The sequence below is a fragment of the Ictalurus furcatus genome, chromosome 5 (genome assembly GCF_023375685.1).
Source record: "Ictalurus furcatus strain D&B chromosome 5, Billie_1.0, whole genome shotgun sequence".
In the NCBI taxonomy this organism is placed as follows: domain Eukaryota; kingdom Metazoa; phylum Chordata; class Actinopteri; order Siluriformes; family Ictaluridae; genus Ictalurus; species Ictalurus furcatus.
In genome coordinates this window covers 8,770,389-8,787,115 of record NC_071259.1, presented here as the reverse complement: position 1 = coordinate 8,787,115, position 16,727 = coordinate 8,770,389, and the positions used below count along the sequence as shown (strand labels likewise).

The following is a 16,727-nucleotide window of genomic DNA, read 5'->3' as shown; positions in this document are numbered from 1 at the left end:
CTCTCTCTCTCTCTCTCTCTCTCTCTCTCTCTATCTATATGTGTGTGTATGTATGTATGTATGTGTATGTGTGTGTGTATATATATATATATATATATATATATATATATATATATATATATATATATATATATATATATATATATATATGTGTGTATATAAATAATATATATCCGTCGGTATAAATCTTAGTTTTGAAGCTGTGATCTAAAAAACACCAATATCTCTGCCGTCGCAGAGGCAAAGTTCCTGGAACTTCTTATAAGAAATCGCTCCATGTAATACTTCCCTCAATGTAATACACACATTTCTTATATCATTGACTCCTTTCCATACAAACAGAAATACGCTATGACTTCATAAAATTCTAATTCTAAATCACTGACTCCCTTCCACTCAGACAGCAATACACAATGACTTCATAAGTTTCTAATTCTAAATTATAATTTCTTGAAGATTCCTACCAGTCAGTGGTAAGGCTGCATCGGGCTTTTGCTCTTCACAACAAACGGCAAACCGCCTGCCTGTCAACTCGGGCTTCAGGGTGAAACTTTTCTACGAGCCTCCTCCTGTTTGCTTGTTGTCCAGAAAAGCTGAAAAGACTCACGCAACCCAGCCAGGAGACACCAAATTGTCGTGGAAATTAGGCAACACTCGCAGACTTGTCCTCTGAAGGTAAAAAGGTTTATTACAGTAAGATGGTTAATACCGGATAGAATAAAGCAGGATAGAATAATGAGAGTGCTCTAAAGCGCTTGTGCTGAACCACTACTATATATATATGAAACGCAGAGCATGACACACTTCTGTGTACCAATAAGAAGCAGTTTGAGGCAGTTCAAACAGACTTTGTTTTAGGGTCTTAGAAGATGTGCAGACGAACCTTGAACAGAAGAACGTCTGTGTCTCTGTAAGCAGATAAACATTCTGTACATGACATGGCCTTCTTGGGCATTATCCTCAGATGAACATGAACAGAAACAAAATTATTACAAAGTAATAATGAATAATTTCCCTCACACTTACAAGCCTATTTAACCTTTAAAATAACCTTGACACACATCATATTTAACTGAAAGCCTTGCTCCATCACGCAACAACCTCCCCATTTTCACACCATTTTTCCTTGTGCGTGTATTTTCTTTTTCGTTGTTCATGTGTTCATCTCTTATATTTCTTAAAAGGTCTAAATAAAACCTGCTGCATGGTCATGGGTAGACCTTTGCAAAGTAGTGTTCTGTGCTGTTTTCACACTCTTCTATCATGTAAAAAGGAATTTCCAAAGTCTGCATATGTAAACTGAATTGCATTCATAATGTAAAATGAATGTCATCTGCAAATAACTTCATCTACAGTACACACGAGCACATCATTGAGGTAAGCAAAAATAGGGCGCCTTTTTATTTGCCTGTTTGCCTTATAGCTGCTGGATATAAGATTTTGAAATTCTGCTGGGAAAATGCTCTTTCAAGCTACTTGTGGAAGAACATTTCGTAACGTCATTGTGTGGCGTCATTCTCCGCCGCACAGATTAATCTCACGGCTGCAGGTGCACATATTCAGGGCTGTGTCCCAAACCACGTAATGTAACCGCTATTGAGTATGCCTAAATAGTAATAACGCCTATGGTGTACTGACAAAATTTTTGGTATGGTAGTATGCGGTTTGAGATGTGGCCCAAGTATTCACAACTCTGAGGATATAATAAATCCTATATTAGATTTCTTCATTATTACAGAATCATATTGAGAATTAAACAAATACTTAAAAAGTGGGACAATCACAGTTATCGGGTGAAAGATCAAAACCTCTCGGTCTCTCAGTTGTAATCTCACAGCACAATGTTGTGTAGGTTTGCATCTATTTGCCTCGACCATCAGTGAGGCTAGTAGACGCCTAGTCACTGCTGATCTTTGTGTTTTTTATTACCCAATCTGTGTTCTCAATATATTTTATTATCTAATCTATGTATTTTGTTCTCCACCCTGGCAAACATGTTCGGCGCAAGCCAGATAGCATTAACATGCTAGCCAAAACACAGAGCAATCAATATGTAACACACCAAGGCCGAGCAGACACCTGGTATAACAGAGTTTGAAATACAAAAATAGAGAGAAACGCACAAAGCCCACCTGTTCGTGAATAGCAACTATTTAATGATGCAAATTCCACAATGAGGATAAGTAAATGTGAGGAATGTGTATCATTCACTAGCTTCCCACCAAGTACAGAACAAATAAATGTGTTACCTCACTCCACTCTAAGATCCCCCTTATAATAATAATAATAATAATAATAATTTCTCCTTTTTGCGCAGACATGTGCCAGGTTTCGGTTTGACTCCTCTGGGATTCTTTTTGAGATCTGATTCCATCATATCTATCTAGAACAGTTAGCATACACAAAAACCCTCATTCAAATATCGTTTCCTCTCTTTACCTTACGCGTGATGTTACTTACGGTGTTATCCTTTGTAAATTATCCAAAACATGCCCACCGATTGCACATGCAAATTAGTGCTCATTATCTGGGATCTTAAAAAATCAGGGTTTAAATGATCTAACTTAATAATTGATGCGCTGGATGACAGAGCCAGCATCTTTTATATTTTGGTGTGTGTGTGTGTGTGTGTGTGTGTGTGTGTGTGTGTGTTCATGTTAATAAGAAACATTGTCCAATAACATTGGAAGCGCACGGCAGAAGAGAGAACAATGGTCCAGATACATACTTCTTTGACCCTGCAGCTTTGCTGAATCACTCAGTTTGCTTGGCACAGAACTTGCCTGTGAAAGCCCTCTCCAAAAGTCACAGTGCATGACAAGAAGAACTCTGCGGTAGTCCTGCAGCTCAGAGTATTGGTGGGGCAACCTCAAGAGTTGAACAAGCTAAATTTAAGATCCATTTTGAGTGGTTTGGCTGAAATATTGGCTTTAAGAATTTGAATCCTTGCCTTGCCTTCTTGTCTGGTCCTATTCCTACTTCCAGGATTTGGAACAATGGTGTTGAAAGACATTGCAGGATTTATTTATTTATTTATCTTCCACAGATGGGTGCATTTTAATTTCTCTGCCAAGTTATTAAGCAAGATTATTAGCTATTTGAAAGAGTTGCAAAATCATATGACCGTTATTACTAAAATGACATGCAGTTACTCAAAATCACAGTAAGTTAAAGACTGATATTGACACATCTCGTGTGTCCTCTGTATTACAGTCAGTCAGTTCTAGATTTAAATTGCAGTACAAATTTTTTTTTCCCCCTTGTGTGTATTTTAAGATGTTCTGAGGTTTCAGAAATCTTTTGCCATTGTCAAATGCATTTAATAAACACAGTGGCAATATTTTTGTATTTTATGTCAAATTCTGCAACATTACCATTAGAACTGGATGATATGACAAAATGAAATTGATACCCCATAATATGCTCAGACAGTGTATCATTGGTACTTTAATACGATTGCTACTAAAGTGCTGAAAGTACTGTCATCAGCAACTCTGAGTAAATGGCAACAGTCCTGTTTCAGCCGTCTAAACCACTGGCAAATGGTCACCACAACCTGCCACGTGGGAAATGCCTGCCTCTCACAAATCTTATTCATGTAGAACCATGCTCTTAGACCACTGGTAGGCTTCAAAGTGCCTCTCCTGTACCCTGTTGGGAGGCCAGTGGCATCAGGATACTGTCGTACTTGCAAGACTGACCCCATGTGCCCCTACCAAGACACATGAGGGACCAGTGTCTCTTTGGAAAGAGATAATCAGGGTGGCACAGAATTGCACAGAATCTCTTTCAAGATTGGCCTCACTGAGAGGAACTCACCTATGCAGTGCACTACAGTGTTGCCTGTGGGTCTGGCCATGCTGATTGAGTCACCAACTGAGAGCTATGACCTAGCAGTCCAGGAAACACTTCTGAATGCAAGTACACAGGCCACCTCATCAACTGGACCTGGTCTATTTCCTGATCCCCTAGATCCTGACTTCTAATCTATTTTGCTAAACAATGGTAAGTCCCCATCTAATGGTTTATGTGGCAGCCCTTGCAGTGCACCACAACACAATGGATGGTATCTCTCTGGGGTTTCACAGGCTTATTACTGTCATTCTAAAAGCATCAAGATGCCTCCATTCACCATAGTCGTCTAGGGGCTCTGCATGGTAGCCATAAGACTCTGTGGTGACCTTGTAGTTAAATCGAGGATTTCTGCTTATGGTCATATCACTGATCTATGTGACCCAGCAGTCTTCAGTGAGTGTGAGCCTGCTGAGAATTCCTTGCTGTGCCAGCAAGCACCCTGTAGTAATATTTAGACCAGATGGTAGCCATCCGACACTCAAACCAACTGTTTATCTGCCACAGAGGAAAGACACGGGGGGCGGGGGCTTCCTTGTCTTGGCAGAAGTTAGGCCACTAGGTGGTGAAGGTCATTACCTTAGCCTATAGATGGTCTGGAGTCCCAGCCTTTACTGTGACATGTCACTTTATGAGGAGTGTCTCTTCCTCATTGGACTTTTTATTTATTTATTTATTTATTTATTTATTTATTTATTTTTAAAGGTACTCTGTTTTAGGATGTCCGTGCTGCTGCTACCAGGGCATTACTTTCTGCAGATTCTTCAATGTTGACTATGCCCCTGTCAGTGAGAGTGTGGTGGTAATCTCTGAGCACCTTCTTTCCTTTTTGTTCTAAGGTGGGTTTTGTTCCTCTTGATGATGTTGGTTACAAGGGGTGAAGTAGAATGCTAATCACATAATGTAACTGGTTCTGTGAATCATGGATAACTACAAGGGTTTCTTGTAATTCAGAACTAGTGCTGTCTCAGCAAGAAAGTTCCAGAGAAACAAGGTTGTTTGATGACGGTATTTATTGTAAATTGTTGTTTACTACAACGTGACTCAGCATGCTTGTGTTTGCACATTAGGCAGTGTGCAGGTGTTTCTCACTGCCCTTAATGGTTATCAATGGATAATAGTATGACCGTTACATACATAACTAGCTTTTCCACCCCAACTAACAGTTTTAGCATTTTTAAAGTAACTGGGAAAAAAACTAAATAGTTTTGTGTATGTGTGTGTGACTACTGTTTTGCTGCCACTGATTGCAAACTGCAAGACAAAGCATGTAGGGAGTTTCTGGAATAGAGGGTCTTATTTTCTTGGAGGTAAGAATATCAACTTCCCATTATGTTTTCTGGTAATTTTACGTGAATTCAGACAGTTACTTGCTTTCTGGAATTCACTTGTTTTGATGAATGAAAATGCATCTGAATGCATCTGAAGTCTGATTTATGGGAGACCAAGATTAACCTTCATGTCACACAAAAATGGAACTAACAGTGTTATTTGGAAGGAGCATTGCATTCCTGTAAGGCAGTGGGGATAAAGGTTACGGATGGATAGATGGATGGCTTCTGCAGTGCTGTAAATTATAGTGCTGTAAAAGACTCCCATGGCATCACTAGGAAGCCGTTTCTTATGAAAACGGCATGCAGGCCTTGTATGAACGATTGGCTTTGCTTCCCTGCAAAATTTTTATCAGTTACATTTTTACTGTACTTTTATTTGACTACTTCTTGTGAAAAGAGGACCTAAGCAATTATTTGAGGACTTTTCAGGGCAGCAGAGCTCTTTATTTGCGTGAAAGGGGTTTTGCACCCAGGCTGAATCGTTCACATTTGATATGAATGTAAAAACGCCTCCTGAGGTTATAGGTTATTAATTCAGGAAAATGAGACTTTAACTTAATTCTGTATGCTTTCATGGAGAGTGCTGCCAGCCCTGTTTGCCCTTGCTGGGTTAATGCCTCTTTAATGCTCTTCATCATTTTGGAATTGCCTTCCAATTTGTCCCAAAGGTGTTCGATGGGGTTGAGGTCCGGTCTCTGTCTCTGTGCAAGCCGCTTGAGTTCTTCTTCTATTTACAGACTTTCAGCTGTTTACAGTGAACAAATGCACTTGGAATAGTTCAACACAACAAGTGCTTCAAGTGATTCTCCCAAATTCAACTGAAAATACGAAGTTATAATGACTTATAATGTCTCAAAATTATTCAACCCCCTGAATAGAATCCCTCACAACAGCGCAAATATGCAAAACAGGTGTTGTCTCAAGCACACCTGATGCAACTAATCAAGGGCTTCATTACTTGCACCAGAAATACAATGCTAGAAATATCTAGAAATTTTCAAACAAGCCACATTTAAATGAAGTATAAGTGCTATTTTAGTCTTTTTCACTATCCTGAAACACTGCACTAGAATACTTCAGCAATCAAACTGGACAGATTCCCCCAGTTACACAGACCAGCACTGTTTCTCAAATTGCATACTTAGATTGCATACTTAGTATTCTAGACCATGACGTAGTACTACTCTAACACTAAACAATTTTAAACACCTCTGATGTTAACCTTCAACTTATGGTCTGTTTTGCGTACCAGTTTTCTGGATCTTCTATATTAGTGAATACTTTTTAATGTAAGGTTTGACAGACAGCTGATTGGCAGAACTTTTTGAGAGAACCAGAGCTTGTCAGTGTGTTTGGTGGAGCACATTGCTGTGAATGAAATCCCCAAACATTTTGCAGTCCGACCTGGAAAACTGACGCACAGGGATTTATTATTTTTTTTTGGCTCTAATAGTGAATTCCACATTTAATCCTCTAGCTCCGAGGTATTTTCCCCATGAGCCCCACTTCCCATTTTTTAGAGAACTGGCACCTCCCCCCTCAAACCACGTCCTTCCTGACACCATGAATGGTTTCTGACCATCATATAACTGCGGTTATACCATCTGCACTTTGGAAAAGCAGATAAATAATTTTATGGAAATATAAATATAGAACAGAATTATTCATCAGTACTGCGATATGAAAGTGCCATGTTTGACTATTTTTGGCTGAAATATTTTGGTGGCATCCTTAATAAATATAGTTAACTGATCGGATGTACTGATTTAATGATCGTCATCAACACGTTGATGGATTTTGTTTCACGTTCACAATGAACAAAAAAAATCTCCTTTCACCGTGACAGATAGGCAGAGTGCCATAACAGGGCATATTTCAAGCGGAGAGCTCCAAACACCTGCGCAACTGTTAATCATTACCGATTCATATGTCGATTGGTTTATCTAAAAAAAAAAAAAAGATGACCAAATTTTTCCATTCTTCTGTTGAAATGTGTAAAAGTTAGCAGGTCTGGAAGGTTATAAAATTATTTATTTTTGGGGGGTATTTTTCATCACACCCCTGCCCCACAGTATGAATACCTCTGCTCGAGACGTACATAAGATACGCAGGTGAGTGTGTCAACAATGCCGCCGCTTCTGCAGACGCACACAAAGTACAAACCAGCCTCCTTTGCTTTGTGTTGGGCCATATCACACCACTCCAGCGTGGATTATTTTCCTTCAACACCATGCTTATCATCCTTCAAAACCCATTGTGTTTTGTTCCTTATGCATTGTTCAAAGCTTTATGCAAACAACAGAAAGAGATGTGCCCTTTCAAACACACCTCCTAACTTTTTGTAAAGCTGGGTCAAGACGTGCAAAGTCACCCTTCCCACTAGACTGATAAACCAGAGCAAGGAATATTTCTTTGGGTTTGTATCATGGTAGTCCTCAATTCTAATTTTGGAATAAAACCATCTAGAGCGGTCAAAGCACTGGGACTCGTTTGAGGTCGTTTCCCTAAAGATTGTTTGTAGAGACTGATGCAGTGCACTGATTACTTTTAAACACAAGCAGCTCCCTATGAAATGTTCATTTTTAGTGGGAAGACATCTGATTTATGGTCAGATGGGTGGTTTTTGTAAACATCGTGTAGCATGCTACCAGTGAAACCATGGCAACCATTGTGCTACTAAAGATAGGAACACCCACTAGCGAACAGGACGGAGATAACTGTGTGATGTCAGGTGGAAACCTGAGCCAGTATAAAGACGAGAACGTGCTATGATGGAGGCATTCTTCAGATAACAGAGTATGAATAATGACGGATTAATAAAATTAAAGGGTAAATACATACAGAAGTGTATATTTAGATCGGTGGATGAATTGAACCAGTTTTAGTTTAGTTGTTTGTCATGAAGATAATTACAAGCTCATCTCAAGCTACCTCTGCCCCCCTCTATCTTAGTCAGTGTAGTATTTTAAATAGGTTAGGCCCTCTTATAAAGGAACTCCCAAACATTCTTATAAAACCGTTAATTGCACATCTAGAAAAAGGCGTGTGATCAGGACGTACAAGATTCTCAAACCAGTCTGTGTGCATGTTCTTCCCCCACTTATTTGAATTTAATTACCTGCTTCAGGTGTGACTAGGGCTGTCACAATAACTACTTTTTGTTGTGTGATATATCGTCCCGAAATTAACTGCCATAAACGATATTGTCATTTTTAAGACCCTTTTATGCCACTGATTATATAATAAGATAATAATGCAAGTACACTCTTTCAAAGAACAAAGAACATTTGATTCTTAAGAATATTTAGACATTGGAATCGGGATGTCAAAAAAAAAATCCTAAGTAAATAAAATGTAAATAAATAAATGCAAGGTTAAAAAAAAAAAAAAGAAAAAGTGCAAGGTAACAAGAACAAAGTAACATGTTTAACAAAGTCAGTTTAGACTTTTAAAGTGTCCTGCAGAGATGCCTCAACAGGCCATATCTGCTGCCAGATCTATTTTTAATTGTTAGGCAGATTCTGAGAAATGTACACCAACATTTTTACCTTGTGGGGCTTAAGGCAGGATCTTTCTGGGGTAACAACCAGTTGTGCTAAACATTCTTTGTTGCACAAATACACCTGTATTTTTGTGCTAACTTGGCTATTAGAGGAACTCTTCTTCTATGGTTATCACGCTACCGCATCAAGGGATCAGATGATGTATCAAGTTCTTCGTTCTGGAGGAACTTGGTCAGCTCCGCTTCAGCCTGCACTCGTTGTGTTACCGATGCCCGAGTCTGGAGACTTGTAAGTTGGGTTCTTCTGTTCTGGAGAAAGTCGCAGAGCCTCTTCTTCTTGGTTGATGGAGTTTCAGATTCAGATACTTCATTTCCTCCTGCAGCTTTAACGCAGCTCTCACTTGCACTTTCTCCTTTTTCTTCTTCCTCGTTCATGTCTAGTAGTTCTTGCAAGAGCTTTTCTTTGACATCATCCAAGACCTCCGCATCCTCCAAGGTACCACGATGCCTTGGATCGAAGATGGTGGCCTTTGTCAGAAGGTTTTGGATTTCAGATGGGCTGTATTTCTCTGTCAATACCCCGCACGTTTGCCTTTATGTTTGCCGTCAGTGCTGTCTCATTGTGGTATGGTGATAAAAGTGCAAACACGGGCTTTGCTGAGGACACAGTGACACATTTTTCCCCTGAGAGGACATCTCATGTGAAATCAGCCACTAGCTTCATTGCTGCAGTAATGGATTCCAACACAGAAACATCCTGCCAGGTTGGGTTAAGGTGGCCATGTTTTCGATCTTCAACCAGGACACATCTTATTGCTGGGTATAGTTGCTCCAGCACCCTCTCGAGCATTTTTTTGCTTGGTGCCCCATCGTGTGGCGACATCCTGGGGAAAAGAACATTGTTTTTATATTCATTAGTTCGTCTATACTAACATTATTAAACAAATACTACTTTTTAAATTTCCTGTATTTAATCGCAAATAATTGTACATGGTTATATTGTAATGTAACCAATTATTTAATACATACATACAAACAGGCCCCCCAAAAAACAACCCTTTCAATTAAGTTTATATTAACCCTTTAAATATTTTATGTTGTATAATAACATGTTACCATCACTCACCAGTACTAGGTTGTGTTGGGGTACATTGGTTTCAGTCTCTGCCTTCAAGTCTCCATTCTTTAGCCAGCTCAGGTTGAAGGTATTGACAAGATTCCTACAAAGTCCCATGGCAAGCGCTGTGCGATCCTTGTCACTGTCCAGTCCATGGGAAACGGCCAAATGGAGGTTGTGGCCAAAGCAATTGAGCCATGGCCAGCCAAGATTGCGTATTGCAGCCACTATGTTCGCACCATTGTCTGTAGTTATACAGGCCATTTTGCGCTCATCCAATTCCCAGTCCGTTAAAGCAGACCAAAGGGCTTCAGCAAGTACATCAGCAGTATGGTTCTGTGGTTTGTATCTGGTCTCTAAACACTTTGACTGCAGAATCCAATCAGCAGTTAGGTAGTGTATGGTCACGCTCATATATGGGGTCATATTTGAGTTTGACCACATATCTGTAATGGCAGAGTATAAGGAGATGTCTTTTTATCTCCTTCAGAATGTCGTCTTTTACTTTGTTGTACAAGTACGGACTGACAGTTTGGGAGATATACGTTTTCTTTGGCAATTCGTGCTGTTTGTCAGAAGTTTGCAACATATTTTTAAATGCTGGTTTTTCGACCGTGTTTAATGGCTGCATCTCTTTGGCTATATATAGCGAGTTGCGCAGTCTGTGAGCGTGCGCCATTTCGTGCTGTCACGTTTATATTTGCACTGCCGGGAAAAGGTATCTGTGACAGATAACTGTCTGGAAGATCCCTCTCCAGATCCAGCTGTGGTTGTTGTTCCCAGGTTAAAAAACTGGTTGAGATGGTTGTTTTAGGTGACATTTTAGGTTAGTAAGTTACCTCTTTTCATTGCCACTGTTTTTAAACTAAGTCAACATACCGGCTCGTTCACGTTAATTGGCTCTCCTCTCTCATTCGGCTTAAAGCCAAAATGTTCCCACACCGGAGCAGAAGAATGCGGCTTTGAAACCAAGTCCATTGGGACTTATTCTTCCTAACTGGCTGTAGTTGTCACAAAACACTATATAACGCAGTGGGTTCACACCTTCTCTGCAGCGCGATCGACTAAAATGTGGTGACATTCATTTTTATGTAAAAATTGAATATCACCATTATTTTCAATTATAAAGATGATCAATCACAATATATCGTGTCACCAAAAATTATTGAGCTCATGTCCATATATCGTGCGATAAGTCTATATATTGACTATTGCAACCGCCCTAGGTGTGACTATGAGAACAGTGGTAGCGTCCAAAATCACCTACCATTGGCGAAAAGCAGTACGCCAGAGGGCTAGTACTGTTTATCTGAATTCCCAGTAGGTGAGAAATACCCGGACGGCATACTGCTTCCGGCGAGATTTTGCAGCGTGTAACCGATGGACACTACGGGAGTCAAAAATTCCCATAATGCAACGGAACTGGCACGGACGAGCTCAGAAAAACAAATGGTGGAATACAGCGCATCAGTGCTTTCTAATTATTAAGCCTTGATTAAACAGGACTTGTTTGACAATACCCAAATAAATTGTTAACTTGTTGAAGGTTTAAACAAGAAAACAGCGTTTGAAACCTTTTTTGTGACCTCCGTCATGCTTTAACTGGCCAAGCTAACGGCAACAAATTTACCTCAGCCACCTTAAACTACTAATTCAGTTAACTTTCCTGATGTGCATTTTACCGGGAGTGCGGATGCTTTAATCTGGTGCTCCCTTTTAAATTGATTGTTTATGATGACGTTGAAGGTCACATGACAATACTAACATGGCGGATGTAGTATGTCCGGGATTGTATTCATACTACACACACATACTGATTATTGCATACTGTTTCAACGGCCGTGCAGTAGGCGCTGCATCGAATGCAGTATATACTGTCACAGTACACGATTTAGGACGCAGCCAATATCTCTGACTGACCAACTCCCAATTGTTAAAAAGAGAGAAGCATGCTGTCACAGATAATGATAGCAAGGTATGCTGCTTATGATAAATGTCTGACTGATTGACAGCGTGGAAATGCATAACAGTTGCTTTGCTTTATCCCCTCTACGTCCCACTGCAGCCTGTCTCCTCTACGTTTATAAATTCCCGCTTCCTACTGCCTTCCACTGCAGCATGTCTGCTCCACCTTCCTCTGCAACTTGTCCCCTCAACATTTTTACTACTCCCGTTTCCTTCCACCTCCCACAGCAGCATGTCTCCTCTACCTTCCTCTGTAGCCTGTTCCCTCCACCTCATAGTGTTCCCACTCTCCTCCACCTCCCACAGCAGCATGTCTCCTCTACCTTCCTCTGTAGCCTGTCCCCTCCACCTCATAGTGTTCCCACGCTCCTCCACCTCCCACAGTGGTATGTCTCCTCTACATTCCTCTGTAGCCTGTCCCCTCCACCTCGTACTGTGCCCAATCTCCTCCATGTCCCATTATGGTATGTCTCCTCCACCTTCCTCTGTAGCCTGTCCCCTCCACCTTTTACTACTGCCACTTCCTTCCACCTTCCACTGCAATCTGTCTCCTCCATCTTTCTCCACAGCCTGTCCCCTCCACCTCATACTGCACCCACATTCCTCCACTTTCCAGTGCAGTCTGTCTCCTCCACTTTCTGTTATATCTGTTACATCCACTGCCTAAAAACTATCAGTATCCAAGCACACACACTCAGGCAAATATCCATATGTATTCTCAAAGCCAGTCATTAGCACCCCTAAAGTGACTACACCATATTTTTTTTCCAAATAGAATATTTAAAGAGACATTATCAGTGCTTTAATAATGTGATTTCTTTTAGTAACAATACATCCATGCAACCCTAATATCAGTCACTGTTATTTGATTACACCTAATGTGTCAGTCAGTTTCGCAGTTGAGTGACAGTGCAGACGACTGCAGAAATCACAAAAATAGACTAACATCCCAACACTGAATGCAGCAGAAATCACTGACATAAAGGGGGACCCGCATTACAAAAATAACCATTTTTGGCTTTCTCTAATTTTAGCTAGCTGGTTTGGGAGATTATTTTAAAAGTTATTTTTAAAACTGTATATGTGTTTGTGGGAGAACCGGAGTGAGTCAGAATGTTCAGCTGTTTACAGTCTAGGCCATAGGCTTCATGACAAATTTGCTAGTGGACTAGGAGCTTACTAGGTCATGCAGTCTGACCACAAGAACTGATTTACATCCCCAAGGGGAATTCTGTCCTGTGTACAACAGTTTGTTTATTGAGGTGGAAGAAAAAAACGGACAGGGCTGATTTCATCACAAGGTCAACTTGCCCTCTTTATACAATACACAGACGCATGTCTGCTTCACTATGCCAGAGGTTCTGTTGGTCTGGATTCATATCACATGATGCTCTCTTGCATTCTGAATTTGTTGCAATTAAAAAACCCTGATTTTGTGCAATATTTCAACTGCGTATGTGAGGGGGGAGGGAATGCCTTCATTGTTGTACTGTATATCAGTCAAGTCTTGGAGGTAGTGTTCTTTGTGTATAAGCATTTGTTGCTAACCTCAGCCTGAAACTGCTTTGCTAATGCAACAGCTTAAAACAGCTTGTTCCAAATCAGTCTTATAACAGTCATGTCTCTTGCTTTCTTTCCTCAGTCACCCCTGACCTGTCTCCGGAGAGCCCCTTACTCGGCACCCTCCCGCTGCCACCAGCTCGCTCGCGTACCAGCGGCCCCACCACCCATCCCCCCGCCGAGCCGCCTGCGCGACCCCACCGGAAGCGCAGCGGCGAGGCCGGAAGTGGCAGTGCTAGCCCACCTGTCCGCGGTGCCATGGAGGTGGGTATGCGTGTGGTGCGTGGCGTTGACTGGAAGTGGGGCAACCAGGACGATGGTGAGGGCCATGTGGGCACAGTGGTGGAAGTGGGGCGCCAGGGCAGCACCAGCACACCTGACAAGACCGTAGTGGTGCAGTGGGACAGCGGCACTCGCACCAACTACCGCACCGGCTACCAGGGTGCCTATGACCTGCTGCTTTATGACAACGCACAGATCGGTGAGTATCCGTGGTTACAAACTGCTAGAATAGTATCTTGTACAGCCAGGAACATTATATCAAGGATATGTGGGCCAATATTTGCATAACTACTAGTTACAGGTACTGTTAGTTTCATTGTACTTTCAACTTGCTGAGTAATTCACATTAGTTCCGGAATAGTATGCATTAACATGAGCAACTGAATAATAAGCGAGAAGTTTAAAATGTGAATTTAGGCTAAGGCTTTTTTTTATGCTTGTTCATTTTATGTGTCTTGAATTTTCGGATTGTGGGTCGTAGTGAGAATTGGTGATTTAAGTCAGCAACTTAAGATAAAAAAAAAACATTAATATGTATACAAAAATACATTTTGATGGCAAGCTATATGGTTAATATGCATTTTCTGAGCAGCTTATTCATAATATTGAAACCCTCTGTGTGCGATTCATACCTCTAAATTGGCTAGACTTTTTCTCAGATGAGTTCTCGACACAGGAGTTTTTTGTTGCATCAAGACCACTCCCTTTACCAAAAAAAAAAAGCTTTTAAATATTTTAGAAATTGTGCACAACTCAATATGATTATATCCAAATGAGACAAAGATAACAATACAAAAATTCAGTTGGGCCATATGCCCAAAAGTATCATATGTGGTTCCCCAAAATGTTGCAAAATTGGAAGCACACAATTGTATAGGATGTCTTTGTATGCTGTAGCTTTAAGATTTGCCTTCACTGGAACCAAGAGGCCCAAACCTGTTCCAGCATGAGGGCGCACCTGTGCACAAAGCGAGGTCCATGGTTGGAGTGGAAGAACATCCCTGAACTTAACTCCACTGAACACCTTTGGGATGACATCAGTAGATATTAGTTCCTGACCTCACTAATGCTCTTTTTCTGAATGGGCAAATTCCCCGAGCCACATTCCATAATCATCAACTTGTGGACTGTGCTAAAAAACAAAAAGAAAGATTGATAGTCAAAAATAGTTCTAGTTATGAGAGTTGCTTTAAATTGCCATCTCAGTTCAGCAGCCTGGTCCTTAGCATAAAGCTCTGCAGTAAACATGCATGCTTGTGGATATTGTTTTGTGCATTAATTCTTACATATTTAAACGAAGGTTAGGGGTGGAAATTGAATGTAGTGTTCTGGTTGCGTCATCCAAAACATGATATGAAAAGTTGCTACAAATGGTCTGACAGTGGTGCTGGACATTGTGGAAGAAATCTGCTCTGAAGGTCAAGGTTGCAGGCACCTGAGTGGTGCAGCAAAGAAGTGTATGCCCTTGTCTTCAGGAACGTGCAAATTTGAATCCAAACGATGCCACAGCCATCAGTGGCGTTTGACCCAGCAGTCCAGTTTTAATCTGGCTAACCCGTTTAAACTAGATTTTTGAATGTATGTGGTTTAAAATCTTTAAGATCAGGATACAGTCCAGATTGAAGACCCATGAAATGGCTAGATGTAAACAGTACCTTAGACAGCCAAAACTTCAGCAACATTCCATCCGACCATGTTGTCCTATCTCCTTATATTAGTGGTGTATATGAATATGCAGAATTCTCTCACTCCCTCCAGTGGTGCAGGTCTATATAAAGAGATGTACACAAGCAGCACATGCAGTTTCCTCTAGCTGCAAAGTCGCTGTCTATCTGCCTGTCTCACCCTCTCTCTCTCTCTCTCTCTCTCTCTCTCTCTCTCTCATACACACACACATTCTTTCAGCAGTTTAGCCATACACAGATGCCCTGGCTGTATTTATAGCCAAGTACATGCTCATTGCTAAGCTAAGATGCCTCTTTCCCGCACCATTAAAAGCAGCATTCTTCTGCCTTGAATGATTCTGAGTAATGGAGCGAAAGAGCATGTGAAATAAAGTGAAAGAGAGAGCGAGAGAGACAGAGTGAGTGAGAAGCAATGTACATGGAAAAGGGCACCAGTGCTGTGTGCTCATTATCCACTGCCTTAAAACGAATGCAGAACTGTGTGAGCTCAGTTTTCAATTATGTCATCTCATGGGCATTTCTTCTCACAGAGTGTCAATTAATCGACCAATTGATTCATTCGTCGTTATTAAGTGCTCTACTCTGGTCAGGGGTGCAAGGCAGGAATATACCCTGGATGGGATGCCAGTCCATTGGAGGGCATTACTTTAATAAAAATAATAATTGAATCATAGCTGGGGGGCTTTGTAGGAAAAATCTTTGCCCCTTGAGATGTCATAATAATTCTAGGTACTAATATAGAACCTGCACCTATTTGTGGATGATCAGAATGAATCACGCTCAACTCTTAAATCTTAACTGGTTTTCCTAGTGAAACAACTGACGTGATAGGTGAGCAACTATCTGAAAACTTTATCGGTCCAACTTCATCTAAATTTAGCACCGATTAGTTCCTCATACAGCTCTTTTTTTTTTTTTTTTTTTGAGCACCTTTATGGCACCTTTTCTTTTTACCATAGAAACGAACTCCTCGCCCTGTCTGGCTTTACATTGAAACCTTCACACGGTGAGTTGTAAGTGACACGGAGCAGTAGAATTCAACAATAATGCAGGCACAGCAAATAAGTAAGGAATAAAACTCGACAGGGCATGAAGTGTTTTATTCCATTTATACCACAGCAATCTGACAACAATTACAACGTGTATTTATTAATGAACAACACTGAGCAGGAGCTGTTTGATTCATTACTGTTGCTTTGCTGGTTTATTCAGTAGCTTCAGATTCAGAATCGAGCAGTTAATCAAAATGGAGCACTTATGCTTTTAGTGGAAATTTAGTGTTTGAGTATTCAGAATTTTATTTTCATTTTGCACTTAAGCTGTTGCCACAAAATTAGGTCAGGGCCGTTCAGTAACCGCAAAACCCTGCATAATTATAATCATGATCTCTGTACACAGTAAATAAAACTGGAATCAGCTTTAGATTCAGT

At 40.7% G+C, this 16,727-nt stretch overlaps 1 protein-coding gene across 2 annotated transcripts in view; it reads left to right on the top strand.

Moving 5' to 3' along the window:
- The window catches only part of mib2 (MIB E3 ubiquitin protein ligase 2), a 92,106-nt gene that overhangs the window by 25,145 nt on the left and 50,234 nt on the right, over window positions 1-16,727 (top strand). Inside the window, exons 1-2 of one of the 2 annotated variants that reach the window (XM_053624624.1) lie at window positions 219-675; window positions 13,413-13,811. In XM_053624624.1, coding sequence (XP_053480599.1) covers window positions 13,589-13,811 — 223 coding nt within the window. In that variant the 5' untranslated portion in view covers window positions 219-675; window positions 13,413-13,588. Of the gene's footprint in view, window positions 1-218; window positions 676-13,412; window positions 13,812-16,727 lie in introns of those variants that run through there. The other variant, XM_053624623.1, reaches the window with a different exon arrangement.